Source organism: Polypterus senegalus, chromosome 14, assembly GCF_016835505.1.
Source record: "Polypterus senegalus isolate Bchr_013 chromosome 14, ASM1683550v1, whole genome shotgun sequence".
Taxonomy (NCBI): domain Eukaryota; kingdom Metazoa; phylum Chordata; class Cladistia; order Polypteriformes; family Polypteridae; genus Polypterus; species Polypterus senegalus.
This window is the reverse complement of record NC_053167.1, coordinates 95,620,029-95,644,332: the sequence shown is the minus strand read 5'-3', so window position 1 is coordinate 95,644,332 and position 24,304 is coordinate 95,620,029. Positions and strand designations below refer to the sequence as shown.

Sequence of the window (24,304 nt, the reverse complement as noted above, 5' to 3'; positions counted from 1 at the left end):
CCAAATTCTGTTATTCAACTTTTTTTTCTATCATGCATTCTGTAAATATTAATTGTACATCTGAAACACATACAGTATATTTTTTCATTTGGTTTTTTAAGCTATAGTCAAAACGTTTTTATGTCCCATTCATCTGTTTTTTGAACACTGAGGTATCCCAGTTCTCCTTTCAAATGACAGTGATGTGCAGGTTCAAATAATTGCCGACTCTATATGGATCTGCGGTGACAGAATGTGTGTTGGCGCACTTGTGTGACCTGTGATGATCTCTTCTCTCTTCAAAGGTAACTTCCTGGCCTGTGCTCCTTCTGGCTTTTTACAGCTCTGTATCACAATAATCTTAGAATGCTTGGAAGATTAAAAAAAAAACAATTATGCTTCTTAAAAAAAAAAAAAAAACTGAAGGAGATTCAATGTCTTCTTTCGTTTATGTCTGTGTGTTTTGAGGCAGCTTCAATGAATGCACTTTAAGTTTTTGTCTTTCTCACGTAATATGATTCAGCTTATGCTCTCTAGCACACATTATTTGCTCCATGAGCAGAGCTTGGGCTCCCACAGGAGATCACTCGGTCAGCTCCTAACCTCAGGATCTGTTTGATCATCAATACCTAAGCACAGGTGAGGAAGCACCAACAAAAGCATTGACATTTAGATTGCAACAGGCTGAAATGATGGTCTGCTTTCTTAAGAATCATCATGTATAAAATACCACACCAAACCAGGACCGTTATACTTGAAACCAAATCAGACTTAAACCTTCCAGCGGATAAGCATTTTGCTGATGCAAGCCATCACTTGGAGGTCTCACTTTTTGAAATCCTGTTAAAAAGAAAAAACAAACATGGGCATATTTATGTGCAGACATGCTGTGTGCCAACACTATGTGTGCATTGCATGTGTGTGTTTTTATTTGAGAAAGCTTTTCTTTAAGCATTTTTAGATACGCAGCAGATGATGCCACATTCTATTTTCAGACAGGCACTGCAGTGATTAGTTCTCCAAGGTTAAAAGAAAAAAAAAAATCAGTGAAAGGAGTTTTCAAGTCCTCTCATCTCCAAGCTATTTACATATCAAAAGTTGCTGCGGCAGTATCAGGATACAGATAAGTTATTTTCATTTCGCTGGGGTTATTTTTATTTTCCTGATCTGTTTGGGAAATGTAAATTATTTTGTAAGAAGCAACACATCACAGAGGGGTTGAATATAACAATGTCTTGTCAGCATGCATTGAAGAGAGTGTCCATTCCTCTGCAATAGACTGGAGAGGCAGCCATAGAACGGCACTTCATTAGAATTCCTTGCCAGCTCTACATGTCTCACCAAATTATTTTTATTTTGTTCAGTATTATAAATTGGGTTGTACAAATTCAACCAAAGTAGCCAGTTCAGTCTTATAAAGCAAAATGTGGCAGTTAATCGTGTGGCCTTAGATGAGACTGCTCTCAACCCAAAAATGAATTTCTTTATATGTTATATGTTACATACTTCAAGCAGTTTGTTTAATCCACATGTTTGTTATCCGGTCATATGCTCAAAATGTGCAAAACAAATTCATTTTCTGCTAAAATATTCTTAATAGGTACTTCTGGAAAAATCAGTGTACATCATAAACAGTAAAGGCATTCCCATAAAGTATTGTTAAAATCCAAATGTCAGTGCTTTTAAGTTTGAATGCTTTGCTTGTGCTTCCTCACCCGCGTCTAGACTTTGATGATCAAACAGATCCCGAGGTTAGGAGTTGGCCGAATGCTCTCCTTTGGGAGCCCAAACTCTACTCGCAGAGCATTCCTCCTCACACATGGGTCAAGAGTCCTGTCTTCATTTCAGATGTACAGCATTATGGGAATGTGTTTCCTGTTTATAATGTACACTGAGTATTATAGAAGTAACTATTAATAATATTTTAGCAAACAATGTTTGTTTTGAACGTACAGTTGGATAACCGACATGTGGATTATGCAGCATGAATGATGTAACAATTTTGTCCTTTTTTCCCCAGATGTTTTCCACATAGTTTACTGTTATGCAGCATTGATCACCATCTGGCTTTTTATATCATAAACATTTTTCTCTTGTTCTAAATGAATACATTATATTAAAATTTTTTCTTGGCTATCAGTACAAACTACCCAGGGTAAGTAACATAAAAAAAAAATTTCGGTGAAGAATTTCTTTAACAGTTTATCTGCTACAGTAAACCTTTGACCTTTATACCTGAACCACAAGTCTGGTATTTCTTTTGTGCTGATTAGCGAGGTACTGTGCGTAGCTTGATGTCACAAGTTGGTGAGAGAGAACATAAGAATTGGGTAAAAAATACAAACCAACAATATAGTCGGGTTTCAGCCAAATACACTTGTAAAGGTTTGTCCAATTTTTTTACCCTTTTTTTTCTTTCATTGCTAAAAGCTATCCCTATACAGTAGATTACTTTTAACTGATGAGCTCCTCTTGGATTGGAAGCTGAATGTGTGAGAAAAGGGCATGGATCTTACGCCTGCACTCTCTTATCATTGTTTCCATTTTTTATATGGCTATGAACGAGTATTGTTCATGGAGTCTCGAATGAGGCACATTACCTGCATTGTGAGGGAGCGTCAGCTTTGGCACTACGGCCATGTGGCGCGTTTCCCTGAGGGTGGTCCGGCTCATAAGATCCTCATTGTTGGGGACCCAAGTGGCTGGACCAGGCCAAAGGGTTGCCCACGTAACATCTGGCTGCGGCAGATAGAGGGTCTTTTCCGGAGGGTAGGACAGGACCGCGTGTCTGCCTGGGGGGTTGCCAACCGGGATCTCGAGCTGTTTCGACATGTACCAGTGCATACTCCCAAACTTGACTTGACTTGACTATGAACGAGTCACCAGTTGGTCTCAGTATGAACAGAGCTTTTACTTCATATTTCAAGTATGGTTGTTCATGCCAAGGAAGAAGCAGTTAGTAAATTCAGGTAATTTGGAGAGAATCAGGTTGAATACACAGCACAGTAAATTGCTCCATATGGCTATTCAGACAAGTGGATACCCACCTCAAGCAGGGTGAAGGAGTTAAAGGTTACCTGTGCTAGAGAGTATCAGGGATGCATTAATTATTTTTTATGAATGTTTGTTCATTGCCTCGATGTGTAGACAGTTTTTTGTTATTTGTTTAAATTGCTGTCAGTTTTTTGTCACCATTGTGTTTGGATGTTTTCTTGGTTGCCACGTAGTATTTTAGCACATTAAGAGGTTGTGAATTGTGTAACTGAGGCATGTGCTGTGCAATGTCAATACGGTCACATTATAAAAGATGGCAACATTAAAAGATGGCAACATACCTTTACCAACATCTGCACAAAGATTTAGAGTTTTGTGGCCAAGCAATAAATAGATCTATTTTCTGTGCTGTAATTTACCAAGCCTCTCAGAATAGGAAAACAGTCCTAACTGGCTCAAAAATCTCAGAGACATAAATTTGTTACTGCTGTTATCAGTAGGAGTAATAGCATTTTAGCAGTTTTCCTAGTTTAGGAAACTACTTCTAACTTCGGCAGGATCTAGGAGAGTTCTAGAGCTGAATGTTTTGGAAACGCTGGACAAAAATGAAGTCACAAACAGTTATCAATTTGACACAGATGGATTGATATTTGTAAAAAATCTTGTACATTATGTGATTCGTCCATCTACGTGATGAAGCCAAGTACCTTCCATTGAAATGAAAGTGCTGGTAACATTACATTTTTGGCCAGACAGAAAAATGCAGTTTTGCAATAGTGATGATTTGTGTATGTGACAACTAACCATTTCTCGAATTCTGCACCAAAATTTTGAATGCCCTTACAACACGTGAGGTGATATGCAGATTTATCCATTTCACGACCACTCCACGTACTGTAAAGCATTCTTCATTCATGCAAATTGGCACGCAAATAAAGATCAGTGCCCCAAGTGGATGGATGAGCACACATATGTGAATCACAACCATGTCACAGTATCAACACTCAGGTGGTTATGGATGCAAACTGTATTGCAGTAGCAGCATATTACCCTGAAGATAAGCAGATGGCTAGATTCGGTAACTGTTGTTCTGTTTATCGTGGCCATAACAGTGGGTAGGTGATTCTTCTGAAAGTACAGCTGTGGATCATTCACTGTTAAATTAACGTGAGTATTATTGGGCTTAACTCTCACTCAGTGTGTGTGTCTCAAGTCTTTCTATCTTAGTGTTAGTTATAGTATTATTCACCATGTAGTTGCCAAGTGGCAACAATTTCATGGAGCTTGGCGCAACATCCTACCTTATTACATTTTCCTTCTTCTTCTTCTCCCATTACCTATTATTAGTTTTATCTTTGTGGTAAAGCCTTAGCATTACTATCAGAGAACCAGAAAATCTCATTATGACATTTCAGTTTGTGGCATGGGGTGCCGTAAAATAGTAATGTCAATGATTCTCAAACGTGGACTTGTGGCTGGGAATGGGGTAAAGTGCTTCATAACTAGTTTAATGTCCTACTCTGGGGTAGGACAAATTTTATCCTAGTCAGACTTTTAGTGTGATTCCTAGGAGTAGTTCTGAGATGTGTGATAATTATGGGCACTGAACGTGATTTAGCTTTGTGCCCTGACTTTGAGTTTAGTGTAGAGATTTACGCTCAGGGGATTGATATAAATATCATGCCTGTCGATCTCTGTGATGTTCTACCTACTTCTCTGGTTTGTCCGTATAATACTAGTTTCCACTTTAATTATGAAAAGCTAAATGTAGTCCTCTGCAGATACCGTTGTGTGTCTGTTGTCATTCTGTCGGTATGTTGTATCATGTGAGCGTACTGTCCGTGAATGCTTAATATTCTTTCACAGTAGCTACGCTTTATATTCAGGTGTTCCTTTAGTCCTGATGCACTCATCTCTGTGCCCGCGTTTTTTTCAAGAATAAAGAAAGTAAGGTGGATATTCTCAACACGTAAAGCTCATTGTCACCATTCTGATTTGTTGTTGTGACACTGCAAGTACTGCATATTTAAATCAAAAAACGATTTATGAATTTACTGCAGCCTGTGTATTATGGATATGATAACAGGGTTGACCTGATTATATAAAATAGAGTATTAAACTGTGCAACACACGGTAAAAGGCACGGAAGAAGCTATTAGTGTTGATGAAAACTGTAGCTTTTAAAATTATTCAGACCGTTGGGTTAATCTAAAATTGCATTCCTGAATAAAATATCTAAAAATAAAATGAATGACTGTGCTAATGGACACTCCTTGTTTTGTCAGGTCAGTGAAAACGGCACCATTTCTTCTTTTGGAGTGCTAAACAAAGCAGTGTTGTTCGCACCTTCTTAACACACGTGAGGTACATTAAAGTGAATCGGAGTTTTGGTTATTTTTTAAGCCAAAGTACTGCAGAATGTTTTAATTTTGGGAAAGAAACCTAGTCTTTACTGGCTATCCACCCGTCCACTTTCTGAAATTACTTATTTGATATGATCTGAGGTTCTTCTCTTTGCTATTTTTTCGTTTCTTGCTGTTTTGTTGCTTAGATTTCCTGTGTTGTCCTCCAAAGGGGAGCACACACCTTACATTGTTTGAGCCACACACTCAGCAATTAACAACTACTAAAAATAAATAAACCCACCAGCTAAAGAGCAGTCACTGCTGCACCCCCATGGTGGCTGAGCAACATTTAGAGTTTCCTTAAAAGGAGCATCAGACATTAGTGAAAAATGCAAGTCCCACCCTAAGTCACTTTTTAAAGAGTATTGACCTGCTGTCCAGCCGAAACCAATATGCAGGCATCTGTGATGAACAGCCGAGTTCTTATGCAAAGCTGTATCTTCATCCATTACTTCCTTCTACTCAATTTCCTGCCTTTGGCTTATAAAGGAAATTGAGCAGCTGCCTAACTTTTCTCTTTTATTTATTGCTCTCTGCACTTTAGTGTAAGCACAGTCTCTGGCACAGCGGCACTGTACTCTAGTCTATTATGTGCCACTTAGAACCGTGACAGGAATACTATGTCTGTCTCACCAAACTGTGTAAGGGTGGCAGGGAAGATTTAGGTGCTCAACTGAGTAACTCAGCACTTTCAAGGACAGCTCCCTGACACAAAGCAAGAAATGCAAAACTGTTATTCCCAGGAAAGTTATCCACCTTCGAAATGCATGGCAGAGCTAGAAAGCTGATTGCATCTAATGGAAATAATTGCAGACCACATCGTAAATCAGAGTCTCTCATGAGCTAAACATATATTTCGGAAGAAGGAGAAGAAAAGGGAAAAAAAAGGCTTACCTGCAGTAGGTTTCGTTTATCATGCCATACACATGAATGTCGCGACACAGGTCCATTGCTAGAATAAGTGTGAACCAACCAGTGCTCAGGTATGATCCTGACTGTATTCTGAAAAAGAAAAACAGATGGGAAAAGATAATAGTACATATATGCTACATTTATAAAATGTACAAAGTGCTGCAATGACAGGCTTGTATGCTGCCCCTTTAATTAAAGAAACACCAGAATTGTGTAACAACTGAAGAAAAGGACAGGGATGCAAGTTGAACTCCTTTCCACCATGTGTGCTTTGGAGTCTGCTGCACAAGCCTGCTTCTCTTTGTGTGTCTGTGTGTTTACTAAAGCGCTTGTTCTGTCAATATGGCCACAAAAATTTGGAGGTGTGTGGAACACATGAGCCTACTACTTTACACCCTGCACTCCAAAGGAACTCCTTTGAATGCTGTCATGATGCTCCGTCAAACGAAACCTTAATTCCAGACAAAGACTGCTAGGTGTTAAATACGACGTGTGATAATTTCAAATCTTAATTAGCAAATGGAAAAAAAAGCCTAGCTCATTAAAACTTAAAACATGGACAAACATAAAGACTATAATATTTTGGGTTACACATTTAGAGACAAAATAGAAATAATCCAGTTAGGGTAAAATATTTACAGAGTCCTTACAGATTTAACTTTGCTTAAAGCTTATTGGTTTATACTGATCTGTACATAAACGCACAGTCTTGAGCCCTGTCTCATTTGTTTGTTGTGTACTTAATCTTCTTGTTATTTAGAACATTAGAACACTCTAGATGAGAACAGGCCATTCAGCTCAACAAAGCTCGCCAGTCCTATCCACTTATTTCTTCCAAATAAACATCAAGTCACACTACTTGGTAGCTTATTCCAAGTGTCTATGGTTGTCTGTGTAAAGAAAAACTTCCTAATGTTTGTGCGAAATTTACCCTTAACAAGTTTCCAACTGTGTCCCCGTGTTCTTGATGAACTCATTTTAAAATATAAGTCTCGATCCACTGTACTAATTCCCTTCATAATTTTAAACACTTCAATCATGTCACCTCTTAATCTTCTTTTGCTTAAACTGTATAGGCTCAGCTCTTTTAATCCTCCCTCATAATTCAACCCCTGTAGCCCTGGAATCAGCCTAGTTGCTCTTCTCTGGACCTTTTCTAGTGCTACTATGTCCTTTTTGTAGCCTGGAGACCAAAACTGCACACAGTACTCCAGATGAGGCCTCACCAGTGCATTATAAAGGTTGAGCATAACCTCCTTGGACTTGGACTCCACACATCGTGTTGTATAACCTAACATTCTGTTAGCCTTCTTAATGGCTTCTGAACACTGTCGGTAAGTCGATAGCTTAGAGTCCACTATGATTCCTAAATCCTTCTCATAAGGTGTACTCTCGATTTTCCGACCGCCCATTGTGTATTCAAACCTAACATTTTTACTTCCTATGTGTAATACTTTACATTTACTGACATTAAATTTCATCTGCCACAAATCTGCCCAAGCCTGTATGCTATCCAAGTCCTTCTATAATGATATAACGGGTTCCAAATTATCTGCTAATCCACCTATCTTGGTATCATCTGCAAACTTAACCAGCTTGTTACTTATATTCCTATATAAATCATTTATATATATACTAAAAATTGAAGCAGCCCTAGCACTGACCCTTGTGGAGCACCAATCTTAACAGCCAATTCTGATGAGGTTCCTCGCACCATCACCCACCGCTTCCTGTGTCTGAGCCAATTCTGCACACATCTAAAAACACCCTGAACTCCCACTTCTTTTAGTTTGATGCCAACCTCTCATCTGGCACCTTATCAAATGCTTTCTGAAAGTCATAATAAAGAACATCATAAGCTCCACTGTGATTGTATCCTTTTGTTGCCTCCTCATAGAATTCTAGCATGTTTGTAAAACAACTCTTCTGAACCCATGCTGAATGTTCAGAATAACTATTGTCCTTGCCAGATGTTGCTCAATCCTATTCTTAATTATTCCTTCCATTAATTTTCCTGTGATGCATGTTAAGCTTGCTGGCCTATAGTTGCTTGGATCTGCCCTGCCACCATTTTTAAATAATGGGATGATATTTGCCATTTTCCAGTCCTTCGGAATCTCTCCAGTGCACAATGACTTCCTAAAAATATGTGTCAAGGGTTTATGTACTCGCTAGCCTCCTTAAGAACTCCGGGAAAAATATTATCTGGTCCTGGTGATTTGTTTGAGTTCAGCTTACAGTCATATGAAAAAGTTTGGGAACCCCTCTCAGACTGCATAATAATTCACTCTACAGTACTTTCAACAAAAATAATAATAGTGGTATGTCTTTCATTTCCTAGGAACATCAGAGTACTGGGGTGTTTTCTGAACAAAGATTTTTAGTGAAGCAGTAATTAGTTGTATGAAATTAAATTAAATGTGAAAAACTGGCTGTGCAAAAATTTGTGCACCCTTGTAATTTTGCTGATTTGAATGCATGTAACTGCTCAATACTGATTACTTGCAACACCAAATTGGTTGCATTAGCTTGTTAAGCCTTGAACTTCATAGACAGGCGTGTCCAATCATAAGAAAGGTATTTAAGGTGGTCAATTGCAAGTTGTGCTTCCCTTTGACTCTCCTCTGAAGAGTGACAGCATGGGATCCTCAAAGCAACTCTCAAAAGATCTGAAAACAAAGATTGTTCAGTATCATGGTTTAGGGGAAGGCTACAAAAAGCTATCTCAGAGGTTTAAACTGTCAGTTTCAACTGTAAGGAATGTAATCAGGAAATGGAAGGCCACAGGCACAGTTGCTGTTAAACCCAGGTCTGGCAGGCCAAGAAAAATACAGGAGCGGCATATGCAAGACTGTGAGAATGGTTACAGACAACTCATATATCACCTCCAAAGACCTGCAAGAACATCTTGCTGCAGATGATGTATTTGTAAATTGTTCTATAATTCAGCACAATTTGCACAAAGAACATCTGTATGGCTGGGTGATGAGAAAGAAGCCCTTTCTGCACTCGCTCCACAAACAGAGTCGCTTGTTGTATGCAAATGCTCATTTAGACAAGCCAGATTAATTTTGGAACAAAGTGCTTTGGACTGATGAGACAAAAATTGAGTTATTTGGTCATAACAAAAAGTGCTTTGCATGGCGGAAGAAAAACACCTGCTACCTATACTGTCAAATTTGGTGGAGGTTCCATCATGCTGTGGGGAGGTGTGGCTATATCAGGGACTGGGGCCCTTGTTAAAGTCAAGGGTTGGAGGAATTCAACCTAATATCAACAAATTCGTCAGGATAATGTTCAAGCATCAGTCAGAAAGTTGAAGTTACGTAGGGGTTGGATATTCCAACAAGACACTGACCCAAAACACACAAAGGCATTCATGCAGAGGGAGAAGTACAATGTTCTGGAATGGCCGTCCCAGTTCCTTGACTTGAATATCATCGAAAATCTATGGGATGATTTGAAGCAGGCTGTCCATGCTTGGCAAACATCAAATATAACTAAACTTGAGAGATTTTGTATGGAAGAATGGTCAAAAATAACTCCATCCAGAATCCAGACACTCATCAAAGGCTATAGGAGGCGTCTAGAGGCTGTTATATTTACAAAAGGAGGCTCAACTAAGTATTGATGTAATATCTCTGTTGGGGTGCCCAAATTTATGTACCTGTCTAACTTTTGTTATGATGCATATTGAATATTTTCTGTTAATCCAATAAACTTAATGTCACTGCTGAAATACTACTGTTTCCATAAGGCATGTCATATATTAAAAGGAAGTTGCTACTTTGAAAGCTCAGCCAATGAGAAACAAAAATCCAAAGAATTAAGAGGGGTTCCCAAACGTTTTCATATGACTGTATTAATAAAATCTATCTATCTATCTATCTTCTGTATAAAGTGCCATATCTATGTCTCTAATCTAGCAGCACTTCTCTCTCTACAATTACCAAATCCCTCAGTACCTCCTTAGTAGTCACGTTTACCTCTGGCAGGTTATCCACTTGCTCACTTGTATTTAAATATAATTTTTTAATAGTATCATTATTATTTTTTTGGTTGTACTTTGTCTGTATATAGATGTAATATTATGATTTGCAGAGAGATGATGTACGTTAATTTTTGTGTGTTTTTTGTACTGCTTGTATGTGAAGCCTAAAGAGGCGGGGCCACCTAATTAGGTATCTGGTGCACTGACCCCTGCAGTATTTAAGCCAACATTGAGGAAGACTCAACAGCACCGTGACTGTGATTTCAATTTATTTGTCTTTTTAGATTTCCTGGATTTTTGTCTCCTAATCTTCTTTAAAGGTACCATCTTTGTATATTAATTATTTGGATTTGTTTGCTTTCTGATGTTGCCTTTTAAGCAAACCTTTTTTCTATATTTTTCTGTACATGATTTTTAACATTCCTTTCAAATATTTTAATACATCTTAAAATACTGACTGAACTTTGTTTTGTGGTTTCTGAAGGTTTACACTTTTCGTTTATTCTATTTTTTTTAATCTTTTGGAACTTTTAAAGCTAGCCTGTTATTTTAGACCTGTGTACGCTGGAAAGCCTGCCTGCTGAGTCTATGGTTAGGCTGCCTGGAGTGAGGCCTATTCCTGGGGTTCACACTTGAATAAAGGTTAGTCTGGTCTTTTTGTGAGAGTTTTTGGAGGTCTGCCTGGTTGAAGAAATCATAATTATGTATACGAGTATTTGCCTGTAAACTATTAGTGCCCACAGAGCAATTGGAAACATTAATTAAAAAGTAAGAAAGGAGTAACACACAACACCGTGTGACAAAAAGAAACCAAGAAAAATAGAACAAGAGAGCGGGGTTTCCAAAAAAAAATGCCTTCTGACTCTTCAGTATTATCAGAAAAGCTGTGATTGATGGGATGTCCGTATCTCCACATTCTTTTTATAGTGAACTTAACTCCAGTAGTGATAAACTCAGCATAAACAGTAAGCATGAGAGGCAGCAGTTAGGATGTTTCTTTCCTTTGGGACTTCATTAATGTTCAGCTTTTCAGTTTTTGAACCTCTGTTTCCCATAATTGACTGTTTTGTCTGGGCACTGTCGCTTTGTGTGTATGTATGTGCATGGTCATCAGTACAATGCCAGGGGCCTCACTCTTTGTTGTTACGTGTGAGGTCATCACAGAGACTTTGTTTAAGATGCCAAAAACTAGTTGCCTGTCTAAATCTCTTAGTCCTTCTTTAGTACAGAAGTAGCTAAAACATGCTTCCCTAAAGGTCTTAGTAGTAGAACGTGCTCCTTGTTTATATTCACTTAGTTTCTCACCTTGTGCATTGAGTTTAGAGAAATATATATATTTTTTTGAACTGTTACTTGTGTTTTGACCTTCTGCCCATCCAAGACTTTCTCCCTAACTGAATTTTTTCCGACTGCCCCAGGGCATTCTTGTTATCATAGTACAAACATAAAGATGACCACATTCATGTCTATGCAATGCAAACATTTTAGAAATTAGAACACCAGCAAAGTGACTGTCAGCAGTTAAAAAGTTTAAAAAACACTGAAAACAAATAAATACCATCTCCCTACATATTTGTTAACCTGATTTAAAAAAGAAAAAAAAAAACACTTTAATTACTGCATGCATCTGCTTGACACTAAAAGCAGCAACCAATATTTTTTTAATATGCTGTGTAACAAAGATAAAGTCTTTGGGGACTGCACTGGAAATGGAAGAGGTCTTTCTAAATTTACGCGTGGCCATACTGTTAGCCTAGCCACAGAATGGATTTCTCTGGAGTTGAGATAGCTAGCGAAATGCAGTCAGTTTCAAATGGTAAAGCTTTTAACAGATCACTTACTGGTTCAATGAACATTACGCTGTACTGTGTGCAGGTCAGTATTCCACCCTCTCTCCAAACATCTCAACTAACCCATTAGATTATATTACAAAGGCTTTCTAATGGCTCCTATTTCCAGAACTTGCCATCTATAAAGGATGTGTTGGTCATATCCCAGAGTGTGACTATCACATTTTCGAAAATAAACTCGATTTACTCTCGGCCAGCTCTAAACCGCTATTGCTTTATAGCCTTCATCTAACAGCCCACTTGGACTTAGCTGCCTCAAAGCTGCAGTGCTGCTTTTCATAATTTAGTACATTCCCACTCATTTGCACAAGTCATTTACCAAACATACACAGAATAAACTCTAAACCCTATCAAATGTTTTCAGTGTAGAGCTCCCAAGATGCCACATGAAAATAAAAATGAACAAATTCAGTCTGTACTCATTTCTCTGTGCTGCTTCTGAGGATGCCTGACTCGCCACACTGCTCATCCTCAGCAAGACAGCAGCAGTAAGACAGCCCCGCACTTTAAAATCCTCTGATGCCAGACCTTTAGACACACGTGTCTCCATGCCTTCCATGCACACATTGTCTCGGGTTGTGTATACCACGTGCAGGTTGTCTCAGGCAGTGGCATTTTTGGCATGAAACTTCTGGTGGGGTTACATGCTGTTAGAAGGGGCAGATCCATCATGTATCATGTATGTGTGTGAGAGAGAGAATTAAATACTTTAAGAGCAGAACTTACAAGACCTTCTACTTAAATAAACTGGTCTGGGTCTGGGAAGAAGATGCTTGGATTGGCTCAGGGGACTGAGGAAAGTGAGTGCAGATAGTGTCACCTCCGACCGCAAGTGAACAGTGTGAGGTCTTGGTAAAAGATGCACCATAAAAGTATTCACTTGGAGCTCCATGGAAGGAGCACTGGAAGATCAGAGCACTGATAGCATCACTGGAGGTGCTGAGGAGAGAGAAAGACTTCAGTAAAACCTCAAGAAAGGTAGCAGTGGAGAGACACTGTTTTTCACAATCTATCAGCACCAGTGTTGAAAAAACGTCACCTAAATAATGTCAAAACAAATTCACACAAAATGAAGATCTATCAACATATTACTTTGTCATACAGTATGCCCACCAAAGGAGTTTATTGAAAAATAATATTGAAATAAAATATTGAAATGACATCAGCTTTAAATACTCAACACAGAAAGCAGAAACAGAAATGCATATTCATCAATTACCATTTTTTGTTCACTGGTCTAAGTGCTCAATCATATCAACATGATTCACAATTAAGATGAAGATTACGCTAAAATAGTGAAATGTGCAAGTTCACGCGCCCCTTAAATTACATCACAATGGGTCATTTAAAAGGACTGTAGCCTTCAAGTCCTATAGCAGAACTGAAAGCACATGTGCACACCTGAGCAAAAGTATGCCATAAGTGCTGTCCACGCAACCTGGAAGCAGGAGAGCAGCACCAGGCACAAAGAAAATTTCACATACTTTAGAAAGAAATATTTTTCTAGATAAGGATTTACATTAGGCATATCACGGAAAACTGTACAAATCTGACTAAGATGACTGAGTTTTTCTATAAATATTTTAACAATATGTTACTGTGGTGAAGTTCCAATTTATTGAATTTTTGTACAACATTGCCACCTGCTGCTAAATGGGAGCCAGTGCCCCACTTGCCCTAAATGCAGAGATGCCACTTGTCTCAGACCACACCTCCCACCTCCTCAGGCACCTGAAATTAAAACAGTCAACTACTATAGCATTGGAATGCCCGCCCTCAGTCATCCAATCCCTTGTGTCCTTTGATTGATGACCTTTTCTGGTCTCAGTCCATTAACGAATACTCTTCATGTTAACTTTAGGGTTGTGGAGAGCCAGTGTCACATGCCAGTACACGGCCACACTCCATCATCTTATAGTCACCAAACACTCACATCAGGAGATAACCACTGGCCTGCTGTACTGAAGAAATGCCAACATGACCAGAGGTGTGCCAACTCCACACAGGCAGTGACTGCGCTAAGACTTGAATTCAGGACAGCTGGGCAGCAGTGCCAACCACTAAAGTCTTGTACAGTACTCTCACCCTTGATATGTCCTTTGACTACTCATTAAGAGTTTCCCTCAAGTTTCACATATATGAATTGCTATTGTTTCAGTTATCATTTATCACATCTACGATATAATAAAACACCAAGGTCTGTGTGTCACATTTCTCAGAGCAATTTGATTGGTCAGTTTGGCTTAGGTGACGTGACGAAAGAGGAAGTGAGAGTGTGAGACACACAGAGAGAGTCTCTTTCTAAGACTGTAATATTTTTAAATTAATCTGTCTTATGTTTGTGACCGGTACCGTGGTTAATATTTTATAATTCAATTGTTGATTTTAATTGCTATTTATAAAGTCATGTATTTCTGTGATGTTCCTTCTATACACTTCATACTGTTGATGCACAGTCACTGACGTTTAGCAACTAAGCATTGACTATAAATTGTTTGTATTGCATGTTGCATGTGACAAATAAAGCTGAGCTTAATTTGATATGATTGACCACATCGCATGTATTTCTGTATTTGCCTGTCCTAGACGTCTAGCAGTTGCCGTCTACTGCTCCTTCTTGTTGATGGTCTTCTTTAAAGTTGACTCATAGGTACTCTCAGTCCTTCAAGCACTGCTGTGTATTCTGCTTTCCTGTAAAGCCCCTTTTTTTAAAGGCAGGCCTGTTGTAAGGGACCGTACTAGAAATAGAAGAGGTCATTCTAATTTTACACAGAGCATCTCATTAGATTAGCCACAGAAGATTTTTTTTCTGGAGCAGAAATAGCTAACTAAATGCAGTGGGTTTCAGATGGTGGAGCTTTTAACAGATCACTTACTGGTTCAATGAATGTTATGCTGTACACACTATAGGAGGTACAATATGGCTCTGGGATGGGCAGAGCTAGCAGCAGCTTGGAAACCTGAAGCTATCTGGCCATCAACAGTCACCGTTGTCACCTGCCTTGTACTGTGAATGTTCTTGTACTGTGAATGTTCTTGGTGTAATGCTTAATTCAATCTAGGATAGTGAGGGGTTGCAGTCTATACTGATGGTATCAGCTGAATGGCTGACCAAACCCTGGACAAGCACCTGACCATAAGGTGCACACAGAATCACCACCCATTAAAGTTTTACTTTGGTTTGTGTTTGTTTATAATAAAAAAAAATGTTAAATCAGCAGACCAGCAGGGTGCCTGGAGAAGAAACACATCTAGGACCATTGCACCGAGTCACACCACCTGACCAGCAAGCTTTCAATCAACCACCGACATCAAGTGGAAAAGTGGGCTGGACAAACAGCCCACAGGCTGCAGTTGGTCTCTTTTAGGAACAGCGTTGTCTTCTTTTTTAGATTATTTACAGACAACCAGTAAAACAGAAGTCCGGAAACTCTGACATCCCAATAGAAATGCTTTAATACCAGCACTTCATATACACATGTTTTTCTGGCCCGTTCACTGGCCAATATCAGAAGGCACTGCTTTGTTCTCCTTCCTATCACCTCGCTATTCTTTTTTCATTACTTCAAACCTCCAGCGTTTCCCAGTCTCAGAATGCTAATATCCACTTTCAAGTGTTATCTCTCTCCACCTCATTATTGCTTGTGTGCCTCCACTCCTCAGCGACTCCTCCTACCATTAAGGCTCATTTCATCATTAGCACAGACTGTCTTTTTTTTCTTTAAGTGCAGCCTTTGAGCTCCCATCTTTCTCTTGCCATTTAGTAGTAATTCTATTTTCTTTCTTCACCAGCTAACTTGCTGAGTGAAGAATCATTGGGGGATATTGCCTGAGGAGAATTTTTGTTTTGGGTTTTTAAAGGTTTTATTTCATTTCCACACTCCCCACAGACTCCCCCTCCCACATCACTATCGTACTATTTTGTATGAATCGTAGGCTGCAGACAATTCCGTTTAACTGCATTCAAAGAAGATTCAGCAAAATCAAAAAATATTTTGAAGCATAATTTGAGTTTAAGTTTTCCATGATTTTCATTAAAAAAAAAAAAAACTAAAGAATGAACAAAATTATTTTTTTTTGCAGTGTCTGGCAGAAGGCTGTAGGATATATGGTGTAAATCCATGATGGGGGCACAATGGCCATCACTTCTACTTTACAAATTGTGGGATCAGTTCTTGGACTGCCTGCGTGAGTTTTCAAAGGATGCACTCTCAGGTTAACTGGGAACTCTAAACGGGTCTAGGAGTGTGTCCTGTGATGAACTGGCATTCACATCTACTACTGGTACAGGGTTCAAGGTCCAAGCTATATAAATGTTAAGTATTATTATTATATACTTAGTAACATTTAATAATAATTCAATTTTTTTTAATTTAATACTAAACTTAGTAACATTTATGCCTTAGTAACATTTATGCAATATTTAAGTGTGTCTGTGTTCTGTTGTACTCATTTTAAAGCAACAGCATGGATCCACTGTACTAATTCCTTTCAAGATTTAAAACAATGCACTCATGTGACCTCTTAATTTCTATTTACATAAACTAAAAAGGTTTATCTCTTTCAGTTTCTCCTCATAGCTCCAATCTCTCAGTCCTAGAATCAGCCTAGGCACTCTTCTCTGGACTCTTTTCTCTCTCTCTAGCACTGCAATGTCTTTTTAGGTGCATTTACATACTGTATACTGCATAAAGCACCTATTGCAATAGCCATGTCTGCCAGTCACATGAAACAATTTAGCACCCTGTGGACCAATTTTTTTGAAATGTGACACACTTATTCTTCAAGGAGGTTTTCGTTCAGATATCTCAAACACACTGCACTGCACCAAGCTGTAAAATTTCAAAATCTCTCATTGAAAAGCATTAGCAGATTTGCAAACTTGTTAATTTTAAATGTAGAAGCATTCTCTGTGACTTCAACTGCAAATTAGTTCACTGCTTCAGTTGCATCTTTTATAGATGCTCCTTTTTTTCATCTCTGATGGCAAACAGATCCCCAGTAAAAGTTAACGAAACACCAGCAGGCTGCGTGTAAGGGGTAGGCATTTGCTGTCGCCAGGCTGATTGCACGTGTGCAGGATGGCAAGTCAAGGTTGTTACGCACATTAACCTCTGCATGCATCTTCTTCTTCCTCATGCTTTCATTTGTAACAGGGAAGTCAAATGATCTTACTAACCACAAAAGTATAAAATACAAGCAAGAAAAACAAAGGGTTATCACAATATGAATGAAGTACTGTGTGGCATGCAATTGTGCACAACACAATTAAACATTTAGTCAGTACTATTTTAACTACACGAAACCCACCCTACAGCTCCATTGCCTGAAGATTATAACAATTCAATATTTCACTGTTTCTACAGTTTACTGGGGTAGCCAGATGTCCAGATGACGGGTACAGTCCTTATTTTAGACTCTGCATAAATAACTGAAGAACATCACAATATATTGGTTTTAACAGGCTGCCCATCTCATAAAACATTGCTCCACCAAAACATCCTCACAGTATATTTAGAACAGTGCATAAGAAACTCCAAAGGGGACCTTCCAAAACTCTGACAGGGACAGCTGGATTAAGAACTTCTGTTAAATTTGAACAGCATCAGGAGGACAACTAAGAAGAAGACAAAAATAGACAGTGCTGCCATTTATTTGTTTTCACTTCAAGCACTGCGTGAAATCATATACATTCATTTGTAAAAATGTTTTCTTTAAATACATCTGAAAGGTTCTAGAACCTACCTACTGAACTCAGTCCATTGAGGGTCAAGGTGCTTGAACAGCCCCCTGAACACACCTGAATTTTAACGCTATGCACACATTTTCTAACCTTTTTGCAACATGGAGACAAAAACTGTACATGGTAATCCAGATCAGGTAACATTATTCCATTATAGAAGTTAAGTATCACCTCTTTCAACGGTTAAGCATGATTTTATTTCAGTGGTATAAACTGTATTATATACTTGTTAGATTTAAAAACTCCATTCATCCATGAATCCACCAGCTTTGTAACTTGCATGAGGGGAGGTGGTGCTCATTATTTGACTGATGAGTGCAAAGCAGGAACCAACACTGGAAGGACCACCAGTCCACTACAAGGCACCTGCATCCATATTGGGACACCATTTAACCTAACTTCTTGTTTCTTCAACTTCAAGTGTACAACACTGATTGGATCTAAAACTACTTGTAATTGTTCACTTCCTGTATGTTTGTGTTTCAACAAAATGTAGTAACAAAAAAAAAATCACTGCCCTGCTTTTATCAGTCACTAAATATGACTGTGACACCCAAGTCCCTCAAACAAATCAAAATGAACTACCATCACCAATCCAAAGCTTGAGCACTACCTTTCCAAATGATATCATGGTGTGTTTTAAATGAACCAAGATACGGCGCTGTAAGCATTAACTGTGCAAAAAATAAGAGCATTAAGAGTAAATTGTGTAATATTATTGTACGTGTTCACAATTCAGTGCATATCCAATGGAGTGACACCCTCTACCAGAGTGTTTCCTGCACTGCGCCAAGTGTGGCCAGGATAGGTAACTCTTAACTGAATGATATGAAAAAGAAGTCAGTGCCTCTGCGGTGGGCTGGCATCCTGCCCAGGGTTTGTTTCCTGCCTTGTGCCCTGTATTGGCTGAGATTGGCTCCAGCAGACCCCCGTGACCCTGTAGTGAGGATATAGCGGGTTGGATAATGGATGGATGGAAGTCAGTGCCTACCAGAAACATAATATGGCCACTAAAGAAGAGTGGTCTGTCAGCTACTGCTTTAAAGAAAAAATCACCCATCCGTTTCCAGACAGGCTGTTCTGCTAATCCTGAGCCTAATGTATCTCAGAAACAAGCCTGTGATGAAGCTGGTGTAGTGGTAATATAATTCCAATCCATTCCCCAAAATGACTTGTGTAACACAGATACGGATTAGTTAAACATTTGAAGTGTGCCAATGAAATGCCCAGTTCAATAATGTTCAAGGAAGCACAGAATGATGCATAGAAATGAATTAGCATAAAACAATCATGTTCTCGATCTCATGAGCCCTGTAATGGAATGCACTTTGTGATTTAACCCATTCTAAAAATGAGTTCAGGCAACGCTGGTTATGGCCACAAGACAGGAAAGCAACCCTGGATGAAATGCCGGCACATCATCACCTTTCAGGTGGCATCAGACCAGGGTGAAAAAAGGAAACTAGTGAGAGTTCAAGTAATTCATAGTCATAACAGGTGAGCATTGAGAAGACGTGAATTATCAATCTAAAATTAGCCATTGACATTCATCCATTATTAAACAAACATCGGCGAGTTGAGGGTCTTGTGGGATGGAGCCTATCCTGGCGGCTTTCGGCATGATGGCTTGTGTTAGTTGGAGCACACTCACTCACTCACTCACAACAACAGTCACTCAAGCCAGGCTAGAGTCTCCAATTCACCAAACCTGCACACCTTTCGGTATGTGAAAGGAAAGCCAGAGTGACTGTACATTATTTTTTATATTGGTAGTAGAATTTTTAAATTGCTGTAAATGATTGTGCAAGATCATTACAATAAAACACTTATTGTATTCAGTAGGCTAACTCCATTTGTAAAACACAAATAGCCTTTCCATGACTCAACTTGCATAAAATAAACATAGATGGGCACTGTTTTTACCCTAGGATCATAAAGTCGCAGAGGGCTGGAGGAGGGAGCAGAGTGCTGAGGGACTACAGAAATAAGTGTGTTTAATATATTAATAAGTCATAAGTCAGGAGTGATTCTGAATGAGTTTCAATTATGCATACATGCATGTGCAATGTCCCAATTCCACTTTTCTCTTTGATTGTGCCACTTGGCATGCACAGACAATCCTGTGTTTGTGACGGGGGTGTTTTTCAGGTGAAGGCTGCATCAGTGCACAAGTCATAAGCACTGCGTGCTTTGTAGATGCACCGAGAACAAAAAAGTAAAAATTGTTAATAATAAAGCATACAAAGGCACGTCAGGTACAAGCATACATGTAGTAGCACTTAACTTTTAGTCTATGTTCAAATATATATTGAATTTCAACAATAAATAGAAAAAACAATCATATAATCACACCTAATAATAATAATAATAATATTCTTTATTGAATTCTGACAAATAAACTTTAATCAATAAATTGAAAAAAAAAAAAATCATACAATTAGAACCTTAGAATATTGCACACATTCCGATAAAACTTTCTGATGCAGTCTCCCATACATATCATCAATGAACTGAACTGTGATTCAATGTATTACACGACACACGTCTGCAGTTTATTCGTTAGTTCAATACGCAAACTGATTCTTTCGGTGAAGTAGTTCATTGTACTGTGCTGCTAGTCTCTTGTCTGTAGTTTGTGAAAGAACTTGCAATGGTTCTCCAGACCATCAGGGGCAGGCTAGTTCATTCAATCAGTTAGTGTACATATGACGACAGTCATAGTCACTCAGTCAGAGTGAACCAATCAGTGGGAAGTAGCTTGGTGTCATATACCAAGTCAGTCATTGGCTCGTTGTTGTCATTAGCGTTTTGTTGAAAGAGTTTACTGATAGGCTATTTCCTGAAGATAGCAGCCATTTAAGTGACGTTAAGATGATAGCTCTGGAGTGTCGTGGAATGCAAACACTGCACATGACTCGAAAAGATTCATTCTTTAATGTCATTGTACCAGTTCAGAGACCAAGACAAGTACAAAAGAACTAGTTTGTTCATTCACTGCACATCACTAATAGATAGACAGATAGATAGATACTTTATTAATCCCAAGGGGAAATTCACATAATCCAGCAGCAGTATACTGATACAAAAAACAATATTAAATTAAAGAGTAATAAAAAATGCATGTAAAAGCAGACAATAACTTTGAGTAATGTTAGCATTTACTCCCCCGGGTGGAATTGAAGAGTCGCATAGTGTGGCTACTGTAGCTAATGTCAGTGTTTCTTGCCAACTTTGCCACTGTCACTGTATGTAGTGATTTTTCAGACCCCTTTGGCAAGTTTATTTTAAAAAAGAAAACAGCAACAAAACTATAGACATTTTCAGTTGATATAAGGAACTTTTCTTTTTTTAAAGTCTCTGACAACTGTTCATGTAACAACTGATTGCTTTGCAGTTTGACAGACAGCAGTAGAAAACTACACGCATTGTTTGTTTGGAATCACAAATAAGCTGTGTTTGCGTGGAACTGAGTGACTATCGGGTAATCACTAAACGCAACTGATTGAAAGGATTTAGCTAATAGCTCAGATATATATTTCAATGTAGTAAAAAAGCAAGTGATTGTTTCCCATTTCTGACATATCACCCCATTCTGCATCAATAATGAACATTTGTTAAATACAAACAGCCGTTCTTATGCCCTACACATAACTGACATAGTTAAAGAAAGGTTCTTGTTGGCCATTGGTTGACGATATCCCATTCAAAGCTAGATTTGCAAAAGTATAGAAAAGAATGCGATGGTAATGATTTTAGGGCATACTGTCTTTATTAAGTAAAGGCAGACCTCTACTCTAAATTGTGTGACAGAAAAAAACAAATGTCCATTCAAGAACACATTGAAAAATGAAAACCATACAACCCTTCAAAACAATCCACAATGCCATTCATAATAATAATAATAATAACAATAACAAAAAAAAGTTCTTCTATATCACTTTTACTTAATATGTACTAAAACTGACTTCTTTAACATTCACCAATAAACAAATGTGTAGACACATTTTATCCAAAAATAATTTCATTAGCTATTTACAGTATAATCAACATTGTGCATTTTACTATTTGTATGATTACAAGTAAAGCTTACTTCACGTGTTGTATCTGTGCTGTTTTTTTTTTTCTTATCTTGTTAAGAATGCATCATTTGTGATGTACATTAATATAACTTTATATTATGAGTTTATTTTCCTACTTCTACTTTGTACAACACAATTCAGTCTGTTCGGTTTTAGTTAATTTCATTTACCTATATGCACTATGATTTATTGAAATTTCAATTTCAAACCTTAAGCTAGTCCCTATAAAGATGCAGATATGGCACTGACATCATCTGGCGACAATACAGGGAGTAATACACATATGTACATATTTCTTTTTGATCACACCACTTAGTATGCACAGGTGTTTTCAAGCACTCCTTACGTTTGAAGGCTTGCAGTATCCATGCAACATGCAATGTCAAAAGCAATTCATGCTTTGCAGTTGGCGAGTAAATAAAGTTAGAATATGAATAATAATGTAGTGAAATGCTATGGCAGTGTGCGTGGCTCACAAAGATTTAAGGTTTTTTTTTATGGCCGATTTTATGGTTTGCTATACTGAAAAGTTCTTGCTGACCCAGCCATCAGTTTTAGATTGAAGATGAGATTACTGTGCAGGTGCTTCTCTTTTACAAAATTTTTTATGTTTTGGTGGCTTTTACATTTAAATAACAGTTGTATGAGTATTGCAGGTTTTTTTTTGCTGGTTTTTGTAGTTGATGTTGTCACTGTTAATAAAATAATAATGTATAAAAAATGTGTGTACTAAAAAATAACACCTAGAATCATTAAGCCAAGTTTGAATATTTGGAAATATTTACTTACTTTTAATTTAAATAGTCAAACTTTATTTTTTGGCTAATTTAACTGCCCTAGAGGTTAACCCAGCCACAGGAGATGCACAAACCAGTGTGTTTCTTTGTGCCAGTCCTAAGCCCGGATAAATGGGGAGGGTTATGTCAGGAAGGGCATCCTGTGTAAAATGTTGCCAGATCAATATGCGGACAACAATACAAATTTCCATACCGGATCGGTCGAGGTCCGGGTTAACAGCGCCTGCCACCAGTACTGTTAGCCAACAGGGTGCTCGTGGAAATTGGGCTACTGGAGGAGAGAAGGAGGAAGGTAAAGAGAGTGGAACTGAGGGTAGGAACTTTGAATGTTGGTAGTATGACTGGTAAGGAGAGAGTTTGCCGATATAATGGAGAGAAGGAAGGTTGATATATTGTGTGTGCGAGAGACTAAATGGAAGGGGAGTAAGGCCAGGTGGATCGGAGGTGGATTCAAATTGTTCTATCATGGTGTGGATAGGAGGAGAAATGGAGTAGGGGTTATTCTGAAGGAACAGTATGTCAAGAGTGTTTTGGAGGTGAAAAGAGTGTAAGACAGAGTAATGATTATGAAGCTGGAAATTGGAGGTATGATGATGAATGTTGTTAATGCAAATGTCCTGCAAGTTGGGTGTGCGATGGATGAGAAAAAAGATTTATAGAGTGAGTTGGATGAAGTGACTAACAGTGTACCCAAAGGACAGAAAGTGGCATTTGGAGTGGATTTCAATGGACTTGTTGGTGAAGGGAACAGTGGAGATGAGGAGGTGATGGGTAGGTATGGTGTCAAGGAGAAGAATGAAGAAGGTCAGATGATAGCAGATTTTGTGAAAAGGGTGGGCATGGCTGTGGTGACATATGTATTTTAAGAAGAGGGTGAAACATAGGTTAACATACAAGAGTGCAAGAAGATTTACGCAGATAGATTATATCCTATGCAGAAGAGTCAATCTGAAGGAGATTGAAGACTGCAAAGTGGTGGCAGGGGAAAATGTAGTTAAGCAGCATAGGATAGGACATTTGAGATTAAGAAGAGGAAGAGAGTGAGGGCAGAACCAAGGATCAAATGGTGGAAGTTGAAAAAGGAAGACTGCAAGGTTGAGTTGAAGGAGGAGGTAAGACAGGCACTGGGTGGCAGTGAAAAGTTACCAGACATCTGGGAAACTACAGCAAAAGTAGTAAGGGTAACAACAAGAAGGGTGCTTGGCATGACATCTGGACAGAGTTAGGAGGAAAAGGAGACCTGGATGTGACATGGGGAGGTACAGGACAGTAAACAGAGGAAGAGAATGGTGAAGAAGTGGGATAGTCAGAGAGATGCAGAAAGTAGACAAGAGTACAAGGAGATAAGACGTCAGGTGAAGAGAGAGGTGGCAAAGGCTAAAGAAAAAGGGATATGATGAGATGATGAGAGGTTGGACACTAAGGAGAGAGAAAGAGGGTTCAGTGGTCCACAGTGGCTAGACAGAGGCTGGGAAAGATGTGCAGCAGGTTAGGGTGATAAAGGATAAAGATGGAAATATACTCACAAGCGAGGAGAGTGTGTTGAGCAAATAG

The 24,304-nt window shown here is 38.6% G+C and overlaps 1 protein-coding gene across 1 annotated transcript in view; it reads right to left on the bottom strand.

Annotated features, from left to right (window-relative positions):
- Positions 1-24,304, bottom strand: part of st6galnac3 (ST6 (alpha-N-acetyl-neuraminyl-2,3-beta-galactosyl-1,3)-N-acetylgalactosaminide alpha-2,6-sialyltransferase 3) — a 647,630-nt gene that overhangs the window by 48,878 nt on the left and 574,448 nt on the right. The window contains exon 4 of the mRNA XM_039735008.1: positions 6,273-6,380. Coding sequence (XP_039590942.1) covers positions 6,273-6,380 — 108 coding nt within the window. The remainder of the gene's footprint in view (positions 1-6,272; positions 6,381-24,304) is intronic.